General features: G+C 43.1%; 1 protein-coding gene across 7 annotated transcripts in view; it reads right to left on the reverse strand.

Moving 5' to 3' along the window:
* Nucleotides 1-2,592: 2,592 nt before the first annotated feature.
* The window catches only part of SERP2 (stress associated endoplasmic reticulum protein family member 2), a 106,110-nt gene continuing 88,169 nt past the window's right edge, over nt 2,593-20,533 (reverse strand). For 3 of the 7 annotated variants that reach the window (XM_068265225.1, XM_068265223.1, XM_068265222.1), the window contains 2 exons: nt 9,967-10,039; nt 2,593-2,992 (listed from right to left, as the gene is read on the reverse strand). In XM_068265225.1, coding sequence (XP_068121326.1) covers nt 2,792-2,992; nt 9,967-10,039 — 274 coding nt within the window. In that variant the 3' untranslated portion in view covers nt 2,593-2,791. Of the gene's footprint in view, nt 2,993-9,643; nt 9,776-9,966; nt 10,040-20,533 lie in introns of all 7 variants that reach the window. The other 4 variants (XM_068265224.1, XM_068265227.1, XM_068265226.1 and 1 more) reach the window with 2 other exon arrangements.

The raw sequence follows: 20,533 nt of genomic DNA on the forward strand, positions 1-20,533 counted from the left end.
TAAAAGAGTTATCAGGGGAAAAAGTAAAAAATTAGCTTTACTCACCTGGGGCTTTCTCCAGCCTCTTGCAGCCGACTGTCCCACGCTGTCATCTCCGCTCCCCGCCGCTGTCCCGCACTCGCCGCTCGGTAATCAGGCCGACCGCGGGGTCGGCCTTACTGCAGCTGCACGAAGCGCAGCTGTCAATCATGGCCAAGTGGGCCGCTGGGCAAACTGCGCAGGCGCAGAACTACTGCATCTGTGCAGTTTGATGCGGCCCACGTGGCCATGATTGACAGCGGTGCTTCGCACAGCCGCAGTAAGGCCGACCCCGCGGTCGGCCTGAATACTGAGCGGCGAGAGCAGGACATCGGCGGAGAGCGGAGGTGACAGTGTGGTACAGTTGGCTGCAGGGGCTGGAGAAAGCCCCAGGTGAGTAAAGCTAATTTTTACTTTTTTCCCTGATAACTCCTTTAACATCCAGTTGTTTTTTTAATCGCACAGCCTTTAATGAATCAAGGCCTATAATCTCTAAAAGCCCAAACCAAAAGTGAACACTGGGCACTTTGTAATGAAAAAAAGTGTATAAAAACAAACGGGCTATACCACTTAATGGATCGTCATTCCCCGAAGCGCTGCTGGCTCCAACTGTGGTAGGCTGCCACCTTCTCTGAAAGCTCTTTGCTGTAAGAAGGGCATGGCAATATTGGAGACTGTCTCTATTTGGCACCAGGGTATCCTCTTCATTCTTGGTGTTCCCAAAGTTAGAGCAGCAGCCAGAGCGCATGGGGGCAGCAGACCACGGACCACCAGGAAAAGAAACCTAGGCATCCATAAGTAGACACTGTTCCACAGCAGCTCCAGAGGAAGAATGTGGCTCCCAGATGAAAGCAGTTGCTCCATCAGACCACACTGTATGAGCCAATACACTCAGGAGAAACAACAAGTTCCCTATACACAGACAGGTATCACTAGACTGAAACCAAAGAGACAACACAACTCTTGTAACGGACTTGAGGTTTCTGTTTCAAGTGTTGCATGGCAGCCCCTCTGTTGTGCACCACATGTGGTCCCTCTTCCACTCTCCATAATGACAGAACGTGTCACTAGCCTGCAGGCCAACAGGTCTGTACAGCCTTAGCCACAAACTGTCACCCAAGGGATCCTAATCCCTTCCGGGAGCCTGTAATGTGAAGTGTGTACTACTGGCTGCAGTAGTATCTGAATCACACATCTGAAACAAGCATGCAGCTAATCCAGCCTTTAGTTCGAGCACCTCATCTGCATGATTGTTTAGGGGCTTTGGCTAGAAGTATTAGAGTCAGAGGATCAACAGGACAACCAGGCAATCTGCACTGATTAAAAGGATATAAATGTCAGCCTCCATATCCCTCTCGCTTCAGGTGTTATAGGGAGGACATTTCTGAAGCATCTACATACATATTTAAGTCAGAAGTCCCAGCTATTGTCTGGCAATATCTCCCGCTACAGAGGAACAGAAAGTGCTTCCAAAACCACAAAGTGCTGAGATGAACAGAGCTGAATGTTACAAAGACTGCAGAGTACTTTCAGCGCAGATTCTGAGGCATTCCTTATTCATGCCATCCACATTGTGTAAGGTGTACATAATTTCATAATCCGGTCTACATCTATGGTATGTGCATGTTTTCACACACGTTTACCAGAAACATGCTGCAGTTCATTAGGATAATGCAGTCCATTGCTAAACAGAGATGTGAACATGTCCATCGACTTATATGGGTATTGCATTCAGCCTGCATTAATGCATTCTTCATCCATCATGAATGCAGCAGCCTGACTCATTTACTCCTTCCACCGCTCCGTCTCTTCGACTCCCCTATGCAAATCTCTATACCGAAGTCCTGCTCAACCTACATGTCTGACCTGGTCAGCAGATGACCTGGCTGCCTCCTCCGCTCCTCCAAACCACCCCACGCAACTCGCACTCCCATGCACGACTAAAGGGCTTCACTAGAGCCGCCCCCATCCTGTGAAACTCTCTCCCACTGCACATCAGGCTTGCCCCCTCCTTCAAACAAGCCCTACCCCACCTCGACTAATGCCCCAACTATCTCTTCCTAGAACCTCTCGATGCAGCCCCCTCCTATTGTATCACCATCCCGTCCCTTTAGATTGTAAGCCTTTGGCAGGGCCCTCCCTCCTTGTGCATCTTACCTGATTGTGCATCTTGCTCACTGAATAATGTGAACTTGCATTACTTGGACTACTACTCCAGTGTATGATCTAGCATTGTGTGCTACTGCTTATTACCTGTATTGTGTTGTCTGTCACACCTATTATCATTGTCTGTAACCATATTTATATTACAGCACTGTGTAATATGTTGGCGCTATATAAATCCAATAAATACTAATAATAACTTAATTGAGGACGCAATCACAGCGAGGTGGTTCCTCAGCGGTAAACGCCAGAGATGGACGCCATTAGCTGTTCGTCTGAAGCAGCCCTTAGTGTTTTTTCTACATTTATGCATCATGTATGTAGTTCTAAACCTTGATTACTCTTCATTTCCAGGCAGACATGAGTGGAATCAAAGAAGCAAGAAACATGAATCAGATTTTTCTATTAACATTTAAAATAGCTAAAAGAGCACTCATAAATTTCATCGAGCGTTTTGGCCACAAATTGTAAGTTTTGAACATTACCACCCAACGTCTTAACAGAAAAAGAGAAAAAAACATTTAAATAAATAAACAGAATCAACCAATGTGGTTCAGCTGATGTATCTATAGAAAGAATAGAGTCCTTCCTTGGAACAGAGTTTGAGGTGTTAATGCACAGAGTAGAAGAATAAGAGCCACCGTCTTTTCTTCAAGGTAAACTCTGTAGGCACAAAATTATTAATGGGTTCCCGAGGTTTCCACCAACTCCCATTTGTGGCTTTGTCCTTTGTGACTTTTAACATAAGGCAAGAGTCCAAGCTTTTCTCATCACATGCCCATCCTGATGCTCTGGATGATCTGAAATATTGCTGTAATAGAAAACATATACTCCGGTCAGTACTCTCACAATTGCTTATCTTTAAAGACATATAAACGTATATGTTAGTAAAGTATGTAATGCCCTCTAAACAAATAAAAAAAACACTGAAACTTTATTACATGCATCCTAAAATACCTTCCATAAAACAGGGCACCGCAGAAAACCTGTACACCAGATCCATGGTTCAGCCTATGCATTGGTCCATTGTTTCCAGGACATCAGTAAAGCTGAATAGAGTAGATCCAGACTTTCTTTCCACAAATCACAAGATATTTGGGGGCTACTAGGGTGCACTTAAAGGGGCACCATGGAGAAAAGCTGTAACATTTAAAATTCATAGTTACACATATAAGATGTACATTTGTCCCAGAGTAAATGCGCTATAAAATGTTTACTTCCTATGTAGCTGATACTTATAACAGGCATTATAATCTACTAACTCAGAATCTCTTATAGACAGGTTTTGGACTAGCTCATCTGGTCATAGCGGATTCTCACTCCTTGAATAGCGGTGGCACAGTCCAACTGCCAGAAGTGTGAGGACCTTAGTAAGCGGGTTGGATAGCATCTTTGTGCAGGTCCTCTCGGGGAATACTCTAGAATAATTAACCAAAGTAAAATAAACTTTGAGAATCCCCCATGACAAAATGGACGACAAAATCGGTTAGTAAGAGGTTCAGAGTTGGTAGATAATACTTTCTGTATGTGACAGCTATGCAGGAAGTAAAAAAATGATACTGCATTTATCCTGGGACAAGTGTATGTATGGAACAAATGCATTTTACATTTTCCTGCTTTTCATCTTAGTGCCCCTTTAAGCCCTGAGCCTTTTATCCAGTATGTAAAGCTGCATGTAATATGGCTTATGTTCAGAGCAAATCTCGATTTTGTTCAGAAATTGTTAATACATATATCAGTGCTACACAAATCATTTTTGTAATTTAATGGTATAATAAAACAGAGGCTATAATGTTCCAAATTGAGCATAAAATGCTAGTTAAATTTGATGAAACCATAGCAACAGAATGCAAACTTATACTTGGAACTTCTCAGGATCACATCTCCCAATTTAGACCATTGGCTCAGGGTTTACTCAAATTTCTTACCTTACAAAAGAGGCAAGCTCTGCAGCTTCAGGCCGGTTTTACACCTTGCTTGTGCGTTGTGGTGGGGATGTGATGCCCCAGTTGCATTGCACTGCAACGCACAAAATGTCAATCATATGACCCTGCGGCAGAGTGTGCAGACAGGGTCATATGCATAACGCCGCCCCTGCAAGCCCCGCCCAGTGAAGTACGTCACTGAGATTCCCAGGTTTCCCCGTGTTCCCATCATTCCGCACATACGCGCCACACCGCTAATATGTTTACATTTCCTGTATTGCCCATTGACTTACATTACTTCCGCCGTGTCGAGTGGAAGTCCGACAATGACGCGCTGTTCACTTTGCAGCAGCTTGGTGGCCTATCGGGCACTTCCAGTGCGACGCAATGTCGTACGTGTGCTAGGCCCCATTGTCTTGTATTACCCTGCGGTAAAACAGGGTAACGCAATACAGGTTTGCATGGCAAGTGTAAAAAGGGGCCTTAGTCTCTCAGTTTAGTGTACTGATCATTTATTACACAGGAATGGAGAGTGCACAGCAATATATGCTACAATGGCTCCACAATGGGCTCATTCACATGTCTTTTGGCTTTGCGGTGCTAAACTGCACCTGTACAATGCACATGTTACCTGGAGATGCTAATTTTAAACTTGTTTCAAGGTGCCCGGTGCATTTTGCAACATTTTCTGTGTGACAATATCCTCAATGTATTCAGTCAATCTGGTGCGGATTTTTTTTCTTCTACTAAGTTAAAGTGGAGTTACACTTTAATTGCATGCTTGGTATGATTTGCCATCTGAACCCCTTCCCGGGCGGAGAAGGATACATTTTGTAGAAAATACTCATTTTTATTTTAAAATAAAATACAATAAAATTAATAAAAGAAAAATTCAGATTGCAGCAGCAATTAGATGCCACCAACAGAAAGCTCTGCTGGTGGCAACAAAAGGAGGAAAAATGTATTTGTGTGCCAAGTTGTATGGCTCTTCAGCAATCTGTTAAAGCTGAGCACAGAATTGTAAAAAAATAAATAAAAAGCCTGGTCACTAGGGGGGTGTAAGCCTGTAGTCCTCAACTGGTTAAAACAGAAGGCATTTGCGATAATTCAGCTTTAAGTGAACATCTGTGGTTACCCACAATGCACTGCTACTGAATTTGCAAATGATCTCTTTATGCCCCTGATGCCAGGCTTACTTACATCCAGAGCCACTGGTGTATAGCTAGCCTATATCTTTAAATTGTGTCCCAAAACCACTAGGAAAGTATAGAGGACTAAAAGAGACCGAAAAGCCTTCCTACTAAAAAGCAATGTTCAGTGTGATTTGTTTTACTTTAATTGCATGTGTTTAATTCACCCTCAAGTCAAAGTTATGATCAAAGCAAAATAGATTACCACATTATGCATCAGATGTATGTGTTCTATTGTTGACTGTACTGTGTTGATTTTGAAAAAAAATCATAAGACTTTATAAAAACTTTCCTGTTAAAAAAATGCAATGAGTGATTACTACCCTCCTACCCCTAAATCTCTGCAAATTTCCACAATTATTATATGTATAGAATGGTGTTGAATGTGCCTCTAAAGTAAACAGATGTGGTGCCAACATGCCCTGCAGACAAATAATCATGAAAGAATTGCACTCACTGCCCATCAACCCCCCCCCCCCCTTCCCACTGGCATCATAGCTCTATGGAATGCGTACCTGCCTGTCATTCTGCCAATTCAGACACAATGTAGCATCATTATGCCAGTTCAACCACATAAGGCAAACTAAACTGCATACAGTAGCAGGGTTAAGCAAACATATACATTTTTTACAAATACTGTGAGGTCATTTAATAATGATTATAGTGAATCTTTTCTTTGCCAAGTTTAGAACTACTAGAGCTCTGTTATAGTCTCACTCCAAATGACAAAGGTTTTCCTGGATCCTAGAATTGAATGATAGAGAGGTTTTTTTCTGTGTGAAAGCTTATAATCACAGAGAAACAAACACGATCACTTCCTGGATGACAGACTGTAATTGCTATAGGCCACAGTCTTAGCAGAGAGATCCAGTCTGTGCCTACCCAGTTCCAATAATTTTCCAACTTTAGCGAAAAAGCACCAGGCCTACTCATAATGTATTCATACGACATAATGTAGCATGACTCTCCTCCCATACTACATCAAGTCTGGATAATGCTCTGCATATATGGTCCTTCTAGGAGGCAGAGACAATACATAAAGTATGCAGTGATGTCATTACCCTGCAAGGGACGTACACAAGGGGCAACACTCCTCCCATAGAGCTTCCAGAAGTACTGCATTTTCACAGAGATGCCCAGGCCCATCCTAGTATAGCACTGTTCATCATCTGAGTGATGGGAGAGGTATGTTATGTCCTATAATTACAGTACAGAGGAGGCTGGTGCTTAGTGTAGTGATCATTCTTATTTAGATGGAAAATCATGTAAAACAGGAATATGATGCAATCCAACAAGAAGCAGCACTGTCACAGATCATACTACTGACCACATCTATAATTAATTAATTTAGATCATGTTATCAAGGTTTTCTGATATGATTTTAGCTTTTTAAAGGATACCCAAACTGACATGTGACATGATGAGACAGACATGTGTATGTACAGTGCCTAGCACACACATAACTATGCTGTGTTTTTTTTCTTTCTCTGCCTGAAAGAGTTAAATATCAGGTATGTAGTTGGCTGACTCAGTCCTGACTCAGACAGGAAGTGACTACAGTGTGACCCTCACTGATGAAAAATTCTAACTATAAAACATTTTCCTAGCAGAAAATGGTTTCTGAGAGCAGGAGAGAGATAAAAAGGGAAATTTCTTATCATTGAGGGTCACACTGTAGTTACTTCCTGTCTGAGTCAGGACTGAGTCAGCCACTTACATACCTGATATTTAACTCTTTCAGGCAGAGAAAGAAAAAAAGGAACACAGCATAGGTATGTGTGTGCTAGGCACTGTACATACACATGTCTATCTCATGTCACATGTCACTTCGGGTATCCTTAAAATGGTATATTTAGCCCTTATATGATATGTTTATCATATAATCTCTTATATGGTATGTTTAGATCGGTTCCTGGAGAACTGCTTAAAAAGGGTAAAAAAGGTAAAAGTGCTTAAAATCTATGAAAGTAACAAGGAGCAATCTGCTGGGCGGAAAAGCATGTAATCTATTCTGGTACCAGGGAGTAACACATAACGTGGAAAAGCTTGTATTCTGTTAGGCTCAACAGACTTGCAATCCTGGTTGTCCAAAACTATCATTGTTGATCATTATGGGTGACCTTTTCTTGTACAATTATGTTGCTTGATAATCTACCGGACAGCATGGAGACACAAATAGCCTTAATTCACTAAGCTTTATCAAACACTTTATCGCACATTTGATAATTTACCTCATGTGTAAAATCTAATTTTGAATTCACTTACGTAGTATATATTTATCGAATGTTTTATCGATAAAACATTCAATAAATATATAACACCTTAGTGAATTCAAAATTATATTTTACCCATGTGTTAAATTATCAAACGTTCGATAAAGTGTTTGATAAAGCTTAATAGTGAATTGAGGCCACTACGGAGAGGGGAGGAGGAGGGGCAGTAAGCTGTGATAGGACACCACACTCCTGAAGATGGGCCGCTCCGTACTGCGCATGCACGAGCATGCAAGACAGCGTGCTCGCGCATGCACAGTATGGAGCGGCTGTCTTCAGGAGCACTCGGGCTTCCAAAGACTTCCGAAGCCGTGGGCAGCGGCAGAGAGCAGTCACCGATTGGTCAGAGACTGCTAACAGGGGAGCCAGCAGAGGAACAACAGGACCAAGAGAGGATCGGGAAGGCTCTATAGGACCCAAATAGATTTCAAACTCTTTGCCCTGGTTAATCAGAGTATCAGTAATCAATACAAAAGTGCAGTTTATTAGGGTATGAAAATGCAATACAAATCATAAGAGATACACCATGCCCTTGATACACAGCCCTTGACCTTACCAACATGTACCATGACCTTGGACAGCAGTACACAGTGGGACTAATATAGCCAGCTTCCCTGGGGCTGAAGAACAATGGAGAACCTTTGTGATCCAGCAAACCTGGCCTGGATTTATTTTTTTAAAGGTTAAATGTTACTTGTTATTAGCCAGTAAAGGTCTGTAACCTGCATCTAGGTCATATCAGACCATAGTGAGTGAGTGTTGACCGCATAGTGAAACATTAGTAAAATAAATCCAGGGTGGTGAAATGTGTTCACTATAAACCTTTCATACTGCAGGCATCTGCATGCTACTAGTGCACTCACCAGACCGCATGTTAAATAACTACAGTTTTACATGACCTGGTGAGAGTTGCAAACTTTTGCCACCTAATAGACAATTTAAGTGTATCCAAGGGGAATCTCAGGTCAAAAAGCAGATACCTACCTAAGGGCTCGTTTCCATATAGCGCACTTTCAGTCACACTTATGAAAATGCGATTGCAGGGACAGCAGACAGTGCATAGACTGTACTGTTTGCCGTTTCCATACATGCGCTGAGATTCACCACTGAATCGCAGCGCATGGTTGCCTGCATTTCAGGTTGATTGCGCCTGCGATCCCATTCAGTATAATGAATGAGATTGCAAGCTCGGCCCCTGGGGAGTCACTTGCAATGCAGAGCTGCACGGCTCTGCGTTGCAAATGGAAACGAGCCCTAAGAAGAAGGAAGCCTCTGAATGCTGTACACACGCCGTCCTCCAGACCTCAGTTGCAACTGGTGGGGACTCCTCCCCCAAAGGAATACAACAAGAGCTTGTCGGACTGAAGATTCAGGCCACACTCCTCTTCATGCTGTAGTGCGGCCGTACTGTGCAAGTACAACCACGTCTGTGCAGTACGGTGCCATGCTTGTGCGGTTGCAGCACCGCCCTGCTTGTGCATGAAGAGGGGTGCAGCCTGGATCTACCAGAGGGTTCAGACGAGCAGCAGCAGGAGCAAGGAGGACACTGGAAGCCTCTACAGCAGGGATGTGGAAGTCCCGTCCTCAAGGGCCAAAGTCCTCACACATTTTTGGCACAGCTCAAATAAATTGATGGGACTGAATCAGGATAGGTGTGGTTCATCAAGTAGATCACATTTCTCCCTTTCTCAGTCCATACTAAACGCTGGCATGGATATGGTCCTCGAGGTTTAGAGTTCGACACCTGTGTTGTACAACATCCAGAGGATTCCTCTTCATAGGTAAGTATATGTTTTTTAACCCAAGATTCTCCTCTGGGTCACTTTAAAGCAATTCTAGGGGGGGAATCTCCAACAAGCTGTTATTGCTGTGCCTCATTTCCTGTCCCTGAGAAATTGTTCCAGTTTTCATACTGGATCCACAAAACTCCTTCAGGGACAGGATGTGAGGTAAAATATCTCCAAGGGGGACACAGACAGCAATAAAAAGCCACAGAAGTTCCTAAGCCCTTTCCACACTTTTTATACTAGGTTCAGGATCCAGGATTGCTGGATCACTTATTCTCTCAACTAACCTTAGTAAAAGCAGGACCATCGAAGGTGTTGCTTTGAATGAATTTACCCAGGAACCTGCATGCAGGAATCATCACTGTGTCGGCATCTGTTGTTTGGAATCATCACAAACAGGGGTTGGCTTTTTTTAGGTGCTGCAAACAAAGAGGTTAATCGCTGCAAACAGTTGCACTAATGCATTATTCTCTGTAACATGCATAGTATGTATTGTCGCTTATCCTTTTCTCCAAAAGCTACACAATCATTAATTCATAGAAAGCTTGCCAATGACTTTGCACTGGCAGCTACTGAGGACACTAAAGTGCTTTTTGCTTTATATCCATACCTGATCCACAGACAACAAACACAAACAGTGCCAGAAGCCAAGGTCCAACAGGGTATTTCTCTTCCTGCGGCCTCTGAAATGCATAAGAAAAGTTCAGGAGGTTATCAATATCACAGTTTATTTTTCTGTTCACACTGGGTCATGCCGCAGTCAAAATGGGAGGGGAGGGGGGGGGGGGAGGGAGTGCATGAAGATTGCCAACTTCAGTGCTGCTTATTTCAGCCACTGCAGAAACAGATCTGCTGCTGCGCCATTTCTGAGTGTTGTTGGCTACATTCAGTTTAACTGATGGGAATGACCTACAATTCACTACACAGCAGCACACTGCCAGGCCTAGTGGGAAACAGCTCTAATATGCACAGAATACAGAAATACTTCTAGCAGCCTTGTAGAGCAAGCTTTAGTACAAAGCACATAAATCACTGGGCCAGTGGCGTAGCTAAGGAGCTGTGGGCCCCGATGCAAGTTTCACATTGGGGCCCCTAAGCACTCTATACATAACAATTGATACGGTGCACAAAAAACTGCCAATGGCAATTACAGTGTCAGAGGTGCAAGAAGGGGAAGGGGAGCAGTTTGTTAATGATTAACACTATTCAAAATAATTATAGAAGTGATTATTATGAGCACAGACCCAATAGAGAGCTAATATAGCAGTTGAGGGGGGCCACCTCTGGCCCAAGGGCCAGATGCGGTCGCAACCTCTGCACCCCCTATTGCTACGCCTCTGCACCGGACGCAATACTGAAAATACATTTTTACTTTGAACCGGGATTGTAAGCTACAAAATCAAATTCCATTTACCCACTGCTCTGTGTTTATTATGTAATCTACATGCAGTCTGCATAGCAATATAATCATAAATGTTTATGCTGTAATGAATCTGATCTCAGTTAGCATTGCTCCTTTCTGGTACATTGCTGGGGAGAGGTTTCTATCTCTTCTCCCTGATTGGCTGAGGGCAGTTCAGTGTGACCCAAAGCTGAGAAGGGAAATACACCTCACCCCTCAGCAGAAGCTGCTGAAAAACTATCTATGCCGTGCTCACATGTGTCTACAAAGCAAACTAGATATGACAGTACAGTTTCTAGGAGAAGAAAAGCAAGGGAGGAAAGGACATCAGGATTGGCTTCAGTCAGAGGCAGTAAAGATGGAAAATTCCTGCAACAGTTTTCTCTTTAGTTACTATATAAAATTCACTGAAATCAAATGTATGTATGTACAGTACAATACATATGTTATGTAAGTAGAATAAGTATTTATTTACTTACTTATATATGTGTTTTTTTCCTGGCATAGTATGGCTGTCACTGCTGCTTTAAAAACCCAAATTTATGAATTTATGGAAAAGTGTTTTTTTTTTCCTTATGCTAGGAAACTATATTAAATAAAAAAAAAAAAAAAAAAGGAAAAGTTAAAAATAATCTTTGAAACCTCTGATCTTTCAACTCTTGGTACAGAACTCGAGACAACTGTTCTCTTCCACTTCTTCTTGTGTCTCTGAGTAGATCCTCAACTGAGACGCAGAGAGCAATAAAAAATCTGTTACATTACAAACCTTTCCCACTCTATTCAAGACAGAAAATGTAGTATTCTGTTTTCTTTTTAACCTACCCAGCGTTCAATTTCCCCAGGATTTCTGTGCAAACAGTGATAAAAATTATTTTTAAAACTTTTTTTTTCCTGTAACTTGCCAAAATGTGTCAAGCAAGGGTCTAGTATACAGTGCAGGAGAGTATTGATGTGTATGCATGTTTATACTGTTCACAGCATGTTTTTTTGAATGGACATTTCTGTCCATACCGCTAGGGAGGTTAAATCTTCAGATTTGTAATTATAGAGGTATAAGACAGGGAATAGGGTAACAGAGTAGTTGGTACCCACATAAAAGTAAACCCATGAATTACGTCTGGCATTTTCAAAAGTCTCTATTTCACAAGTAATTGGATACTGAGGCAGTGAAATAAACTTGCCTTTCTTTCAGTACATGACTCTGGGCTTCCCTAAGCAGTCATTGATCTTATGGCCTTTGCCACTGAGCAGGATCCCTGTTCAAGGGAAGCAGCTAATTACCCATCTCGGCATGAATGTCATTTCCCAAAGTTCTTTCAACAGAGACAATGTGACCACTGCTTAGACACGGTGACTGCTGCAGAGTAACCAGGACACCAGTGTCCTAGTCCAATGAAAGGACACTTATGCCAGCCTGAATTATCATTTGTAAAATGGAACAGCATTGTCACAATGCAAGAGGTTTGACATTCAATCTCCCAATGAGCTTCATTGATTATACTTATCGCACTGAAACTTTTAAAGGTTCACTAGCCCTCATTTATACTAACCTGGGGCTTCCTCCAGCCCTATGAGCACCGAGGCCTCCCTGCAGTCCTCTTCAGCCCCTCCGTCCTGCTGTTATGACTCCCGGTAATCCAGGCAGTCGCGGCCCTGTGGGCATGCGCCGCTCAGCCACACGCGCTCACCTCGTCACTTTCAGTCTCTGGCCAAGCTGAGCTCCAGTATATAATCTGATAACAACCTGTAGCTGAAAATCTTATGCATCATCACACCACCCCTTGTATTCTCCCTTTTCCTTTAGGCCCCTTTTACACTTTCCGCGTTTCAGTGAGTTGCCATACGCTCCCTTGTCACAGTGGCCATTAGTCTCTGTGAGACTGGCCACACTACCCGTGGTGCGACACAATGCGGCAGAAGTGGTTCCAACAAGGCAGAGGTGACACAGACGCTCCTATCTATTTAGATTTTTGCGGTGGAGGTGTGGTGTGCATGCACCGATCATCCAGAAAACAGTGACGTACTTCCTGTACAGCAGGGAGCATGTCACTATTTGGGAGGTGGAGCTATGCATATTACCCTATCGGCACACTCTGCCGCAGGGTAATGTGCAAGGAGAAATGGTGCACTTGTCCTGCCCCGGGCTGAAATTTGTGCTGTGTGACTTTTTTTAGGGACTTGGCCAACCAGGTCCTGTCATTTTGTGTTTTGACCTCCCAAAGGCCGAAAACATCAGTGTTATGCAATTTGTTTTGCATATTGGCTGCAATAGCCAGCTGGCCACTTGGCATATTGGCCAGCCAGACCCCAAAGTTGGCAGACTTTAGGTTCTGGTTGTAACATATAAAAGGCTTTTCACAGTCTAACTAGTACATGTTTTTTAGTGGGGGGAGTGTGGTTAACCACCTGAGCGGTATGGACAAGCTCAGCTTGTACATACTGCCGCAAGGGATCGCATGGCCCCGGGTGGCTTTTTTAAAAATAAAAATGGTCTCATACCATGTAGCTAGCACTTGGCTAGCTACGTTGCCCCGGATCGCCGCCGGCACCCTCTGATCCCCCTGTTTGCCGCCCCTTATACATACTTCCCCCGGAACCCGCGATGGCACAGCCTCTCCAATAGCCTCCAGGCTTCGCTATGGGGAGAATCGGGACTGCGCATGACGTAATGACGTCGAACTTCATGTCTGATATAGCTACAACAGAAGCTGTTCGGGTAAGTTGCGGTTCTCGCGGGATAGCGGCTAGGTAAATACAGGCGATCGGGGGGGGGGGGGGGGGGGATCAGAGCGGTGCTGGGGGACTTGGGGCACATGTGTAGCTAGCCTAGTGCTAGCTACACTATATAAAACAAATTTTAAACAAATATCTCCCTCCCACGGACGCATGGCCGCAAATATTGAACACTAGGGGGGTTAATAAAGAATGGTATTAATGATTTACGTTTTATGTAGTTGTCTATATCATGCCTCCCAACTGTCCCATTTCACCGGGACTGCCCCTGGTTGAGTTAAGAGGCCAGTGTCCATCTTGTCCTTTTCCTTGGTTACAATATCTCACTAACCATATTCAGAAGACAGTATGCAGTAGGGTTTCAGGACTAGGCAGTTAGGGATCAGTTAGGAGAAAACAAAACTGGGGTTTGATGTGAAGAAAGAGGTTTGTAAAATCAGAATTTTGTGCAGGAGGGGGCTGGAAAAGGAGGCTCAGCCAGATAAAAATGGTTGGTGTTGATTTCTTCAGAACTCTGCTACTTTTATATATCAGCAGGAGGCTACTTCAGTCTTTCAGCAGGAAGCCACTTTGGTCTTTCCGGTGGAATAACGTAGGCATTATATTACATCAATCAAACACAAAAGGCTGAATAGGTACGTACTTTCGTTTGGTCAAAGGTCACTGAGCTAGAGCTCATTAAGTTACCCATCTCCATAGTTTTGAAGCACCTTTTCTTCCAGGTTTAGAAGCTCACTGAGCAACATTATGTTAGAAGTGAGAGATGCAAAGTGAAAACTATTTTGCTGCTCAAAACAGTCCAGGTCATGGACTAATTTCAAACACGCAAAGTAAGAGGAATAACTAAAGCAAGAAGATGTGGCAGATAAAACTGTCCCCAGTCACTTGTCTAACACTTCATTTAGAATAGAGAGCACCACCTTCCAAGTATGCAGCCACAGGGGAATGTAGCATACAAAGACGGATGCACACACAACTAAATGACAGTATATAAGGAAACATGCAAAACTCTGTTCAATCAAGATTACAAAATAGACCAATATAAGTCCAACAGCTAAAACCACCCTAACAGAGGTAAGCCCATGTGTGTAAAATGATATATACACATACTACATTTCTGTATAGATAGGATCTTAAAGCTAGATTATAAGAACCCAATTAAACAAGTGGGTCAAAAACATTGATTATTGATCACAAGTTATGCATTTGTGTCGAGAAAGTATATGAACCTTTGTTCTTGGTGTTTTGCTCCTCTAGTGCACCAATGACTGCAACTAAATGCTCAGAACTTATTTATATTAAGAAATCAGGAGGTCATGTGTTTGTGTAGCGTGAACAAGGCGTTATTGTGCGTGATCAATCTTGTGAGTTTGGAGACATTTAGCCCAACAAGGGATGTTGGCGAGTTTTCTTACATGAATGGTCTTCCTCAGGTCCTTCCACAATATTTCTATAGGCTTAGAGGTCAGGGCTCTGATTTAACATTAACTTTAATTTGCATTATCCATTTAACTGGCAGTTCTACTTTTGTCCCATCAGTTCACAGAACATTTTTCCAATATAGTCTTCTCTATCCATGTGGTCTTTCAAATACTGTAGGTAGGCAGCAGTATTCCTTTTTCCATAGTAGTAGCTTTCTCCTTACAGCCCTACCATGCATGATTGTGAAGTGTTGTCTAAGGTCTTGAGAATGGGATCCATGATCAGTAGCATTTGCCAATGGAAGAGAGCCCGGGTTCTTCCTCTTGTAGTGATCTTTGTTGGTCAATCACTACTGGGAGGGGAGAGACAATGGTATTAAAGGCCCACCAATTGTGCCCACTACACTGGACTGAAAGTTTAGTTAGCTTTTCCAGCCTGGTGATCATTGGCCTTGCTGCAGGGCCACACAACTCAGCACACAAGTGATTCCCTCCCCTTCTCTACCCACCAACAGAGCTTTCTGTTGGTGGGGTCTAATCGCTCCCCCAGTGTTTATTTTTTTTACAAATATTTATGTTAATATTTTTGCAATAAATGTCTTTTTTCAAACCTGCCCTTCCTCCTGCCGCCATCCAATCACCCCTGAAGGGGACAGTCATGCCACACGGCTGTCCCCAGTACATCGCTACCTTAGATCACAGCGCTGTACCGAGTGAAAAGACGGTGTCCAGCAGACTCCTAACGGCGACCGCCACTGGGAGACTGAAGGCGGGGCGGATCTCCTGCAAAACAGGCCCGCAGGACCTTACACTGATCGGCGTTAGGTGGTCCTGGGGCGGCCGCCACGCCTATCGGCGTGACGCGGTCGGCAAGTAGTTAAATGACAATTTTCAGAAGGGAACCCAAGATGAGAGACATGTGGAGGCTGACAAATGAATTTCCTTTTAAACAATGCATATTGTCTGGCTTTCCTGCTGATCCTCTGCCTCCAATACTTTTAACCATAGACCCTGAACAGGCACGCAGATCAAATGTTTCAGACAAAAATATGACTAGATTAGCTGCATGCTTGCCTCAGGTGTGCGATTCAGACACTACTGACCAGAAAGATGAGCAGGACTGCCAGGCGACTCGTGTTGTTTACAAAATATCGTCCAAAGGACGTCCCTACATGTTACAAACACTAACTATTGACACAATAAGCAACAGGTATATGTATGTCTATGTTGGGAGGGGTGTAACTATCTCACACACAGGTGGGCCTCAGAAAACGTAGGAGGTGGGGGATCAGCAAGGACCCGAGCGCACTTGTGGGCTATTAGCACCCCCCACATGACCAATATGGAGAGGTCTTTTTAACCTATGTATAGATATACCTGTTGCTGTGGGATGTTTGGGGATGATGTATATGAAAGAAATATGCTAAAAACAGTCATTTGATATGACAAAAGTTGTCAATATAAACATAAACAAATCCCTATAAGGCTATGTTCACAGCAGTGCATTGTGGCATAACAGCCACTCTGTAAGGTCCCTTTTACACAAACAGCTGGCAAGCGGTGAATTCACTGCCTGTCATCTGCTTTCCTGCATTGGCCGGGTGCTTGCTAAGGGCTCTTTCACATTAGGGCAGATTTTCTGCGTTTCAACGCAAAGTGTAAAGTTTGCGTTATCCAAGGTGAAATGAAAGTCCATAGACTTTCATTTTAGCTTTCACATATAACGCAGCCTTTTTGTGCGTTGCTTTACACTGCACCCAGGCGCAGTTTTTCGGCCGACGCTAGCTTTATGCGTTACAATGTTAATCAATGTAAAACGCACACTATGCGCGTTTTTAATCCATTAACGCAGGCAATCAGTCCCAGAATGCAACAGAGGAACAATGTAGAAAGTTGAAAACTAAAAGAAAAAAAAAATTACCTGCGTTTTTCTATGTGCTGTAAGGCATTGAAAACGGATTAAAAACGCACACTCACTGGCAGGCATCTCCCTCTTCACCCCCCCCCCCCCCCCCCACACACACACACAGTGAGATCTGAGCTCTGAGCCTCAACGTATTGCATTCCTCCACCTCCCAGTAAAACTGCACATTGCGGTACAATGGCATGCAGGATTGTATTGCACACATTAACTGTTAGAGTGAAGCATGCTTTCCATGGTGTATGCTTCACTGTACGCAATGTAATTGGCAGATAATGTGTAGTGCCACTTTTCCAATCCGTTGCGTTCCTGCTGTGGCAGGGAACACAATGCAATGAAGGCTGTACTGTGGTTTGCAGTTTTACCTGATGGAAATATGACTGCCACAGATTTGGCCAGTTCTGTAACTTTATTTCATGTTGTGCTCATTTTGTGTTATATTCTTGACAATTTGTAAAAAATTGACTTTTTTATGCATTTCTTCTTCTTACATTTCACCGGTGAACAAGTTACCATTAGAAAGAAGTATGCAGCTAAGACAGGCTAGCCAGAAGTCCCCACAGGTTTGTCACCAAGTGGAGCAGCCATATGAGGAGCATGATCGCCATGGAGCTGGAAACCTAAAGAAAAGAAAAGAAAACAAACAAACAAAAAAAAAAAAAGCAGTGACAGGCCCATTTTTCTATCATGTCAAGTTCAAGTCACAGACTGCTCAGAGATGGCCATAGAAACGTGCTACTGCAGAAAATTCAGTCTCCATCACTAGCATTCCTATCTTTCCTAATAACTACATGTAATCCTCCTGGTAAATGCAGAGTGATCAATGTCCCTGCACATCACTACAGTGACCGGTCTAGCAAGATCTGCTAGTCGTCATACAACCTCATTTCCAACAAGTTGTAAGTTTGCGTAAAATGTAGAAAAAACAGAATGTGCCAATTTGTCAATCTTGAAAATTCTGAATTTAAATGAAAACAGTACAAAGACACCATGCAAATATTGAAACCATGAACTATTTTTTTTCTCAAATAATTTGCTCATCATGAAATTGATGCCAACCACGGTTCAAAAAATTACCACCAGTACATTTATCAATATATTTAGAAACCGATTAGACCAATTGCTATAGGTTTAAAAGTGAAATGCTGCCCCGTTCTCACCAGAGATAGGATTTCAGCTGCTAAAAGGGAACCTGAAGCCAAAAAAAGGGGGTACTACTGACATCGGGAGGGGAAGCCTCTGGGTCCTAGAGTCTTACCTCGTTCTCCTCAGCAGCCACATTCCAGTGGTGGGACCCCGGAAAGTCTTCTTGTCGGCTCCTCATGCATGTGCACAAGCTTTGTCCCGCTCACCTCTCTTCAGCAATAGGGCTGGAGCTGGTCCACACTACTGCTCAGTCACAAGCCGTCTGTGCAGTAGCAGACCTGATTGGGCTTGGCTACTTCTGCCGGAATCAGAGCTGGACAGTGGTAGTGCAAATGTGCACAAAGACCACACTTGGTGGTGGTGGTAGAAAGGGGTCTGCGGAGGATGACTTGGGAAGCCTCTTTAGGATCCAGAGGCGTCCCCCTCCCCCCGAAGGTATCAGTATACATTGCAAACCTCCAGGGTTTGCTTTAACGGTGATATTTTTGTTCCAAATGTTTTGTGAGTATGATGGACTGCTGGCAGGTCAGTTTAGCATCTGGACTCTGACCACAGAAATATGCTGTTGTAATATGTGTAGTATATGGTTGTTAAAATAACCCAAGGCCATCCCTGAAAAATAAGTAATCAGGATCACAGCACATGTTGCTCCAAATCCTGACTGTATCGGACAATATTAATGTCTTCCCAGATGTGCAAGCTACCAATGCTATGTGCATTAATGGACCCCCGTATCATCACATATTTATTTGTACCAGCGCTGCGTAATATGTTGGCTTTTGAACTGTGCGGTGCTGGTAAGTCAGGTGTTCTGTCTTTTTAGCCTAGAGAACACAACATCCATGATTTCCAGAAATTGTCCAATTTTGATTCTTTAGACCACAGGGCAATTTTCCATTTCACTTCAGTCCATCTTAGAATAGCTTTACCCCAGGTAAGACGATGCAGTTTCCTAACGTTTGTAAATTAGTTCTAATTTGCATGGTGGAGTTTTCATTTGTATTGATGGATACAAGGAAAATCTAGGATCATATATTGTTTTTTAGAAGTGTGAAGCCCCTGTAATGATTTCCACTGTTAGGCCTGGAACCCACTAGCAGTACGTTACTAAGCCGTTGTGATTTGAAAAGCTCTTACTAATGTAATGGTGTAATGGTGGGATCCCATTTGAGGAATGTGATTTTATAAAAATCCCCCATAGCATTGCATTAGAAAGAGCTTTTTCAAATCACTAACGCTTAGAAAAGGCTGCTAGTGGGTCTGAGCCCTAAAAGTGGTTTGAGTGCCTTGCTACCTAGGGAAGAGGGAGGAAAAGAGCGAGGACCTGTTCACAGTGCTCAGTTGCGTTGCAGAATAATTCTTCACGTCAACTCCCTGCCCTTACAATTCTATGGGCCCATTCACAGTAAAGCCCAATCTACACGATACGATTCTTTATACGATTCGATTACGATTCAATTTACGATCCCGTCCGATCAGGATTTGATTCGATTCAATTCAATTTGCCATTGTTTTGCAATGGCAAATCGAATTGAATCGAATCTTGATCGGACATGTTGAATTTAATCGGATCGTAAATAGAATTGTATAAAGAATCGTATCGTGTAGATTGGGCTTTACAGATCATCCTATGCGTCGTTCACAGTGAAACGTTAGCATCGAATTGTAACGTGTAGCATTATGGTAAAGCATTGCTTGCAGTGCGTTACCTCTAAATGCACACGTTACCAGGCCCAGGAACGCATACTTTTCATTGCCAGTATGCTTTCCTGTACCTGCTGTATGCAACGGTAATGCGGCGTTAATCTATGTTACCTCCCACTGTAAATGCAGCCAAATTCTGCATGTCAACTCACTGCCCATTAAATTCTGGGGGCCTCACATCTCTGCATTGTAACAGATTATGGTATTCTCAGCAGGTTTGCTTTTAACATCTATGTCCTGTCTCCACTGCAGTTCACGCACATTATAACTCATGTGTTAAGCAACGCACACAGTGTGAATCTAGCCTTAGCAATGCGATTTTATTGTCCAGCCCAACACCCCAGTGTGAACATATCCTAAGGCCCTGTTCACAGCGGTCAGTTGCGTTACAGAATACTTCTTCACTTCAACTCGCTGCCCATACAATTCTATGGGCCTATTCACAGTAACGGATCGCGTTATTCTAACTCGCTGCATGCAGGCTTTGTATTAAAGTCTATGGCCAGTCTCCAATGCAGTTCACAGTCATAACACCTAGCCTGACCATCCAATATAGACTTCTGTACTGGTCCCTCATTTACACATTTCACAAGATTCTCTGAATCTTTTAATGATATTATGTATTGTAGATCCAAGGTTATGGTACATGCACCCAAGGAGGAACGTATGGTTGGCTCAGGAGGTACACAAACTTGTTGTAGACCATTCAATATAAGTTCTGAGATTAAAAAAAAGAATGCTAACATGAATAAGTATTTTTTTTTATTAATTAAAAGCAAAAGGGATGTTTTGAAAACAATTATAGATCACCTCTAACAAATACAGTATATATTGTTATATCTCATGAGAT

This window comes from Hyperolius riggenbachi, chromosome 2 (genome assembly GCF_040937935.1).
Source record: "Hyperolius riggenbachi isolate aHypRig1 chromosome 2, aHypRig1.pri, whole genome shotgun sequence".
NCBI lineage: Eukaryota > Metazoa > Chordata > Amphibia > Anura > Hyperoliidae > Hyperolius > Hyperolius riggenbachi.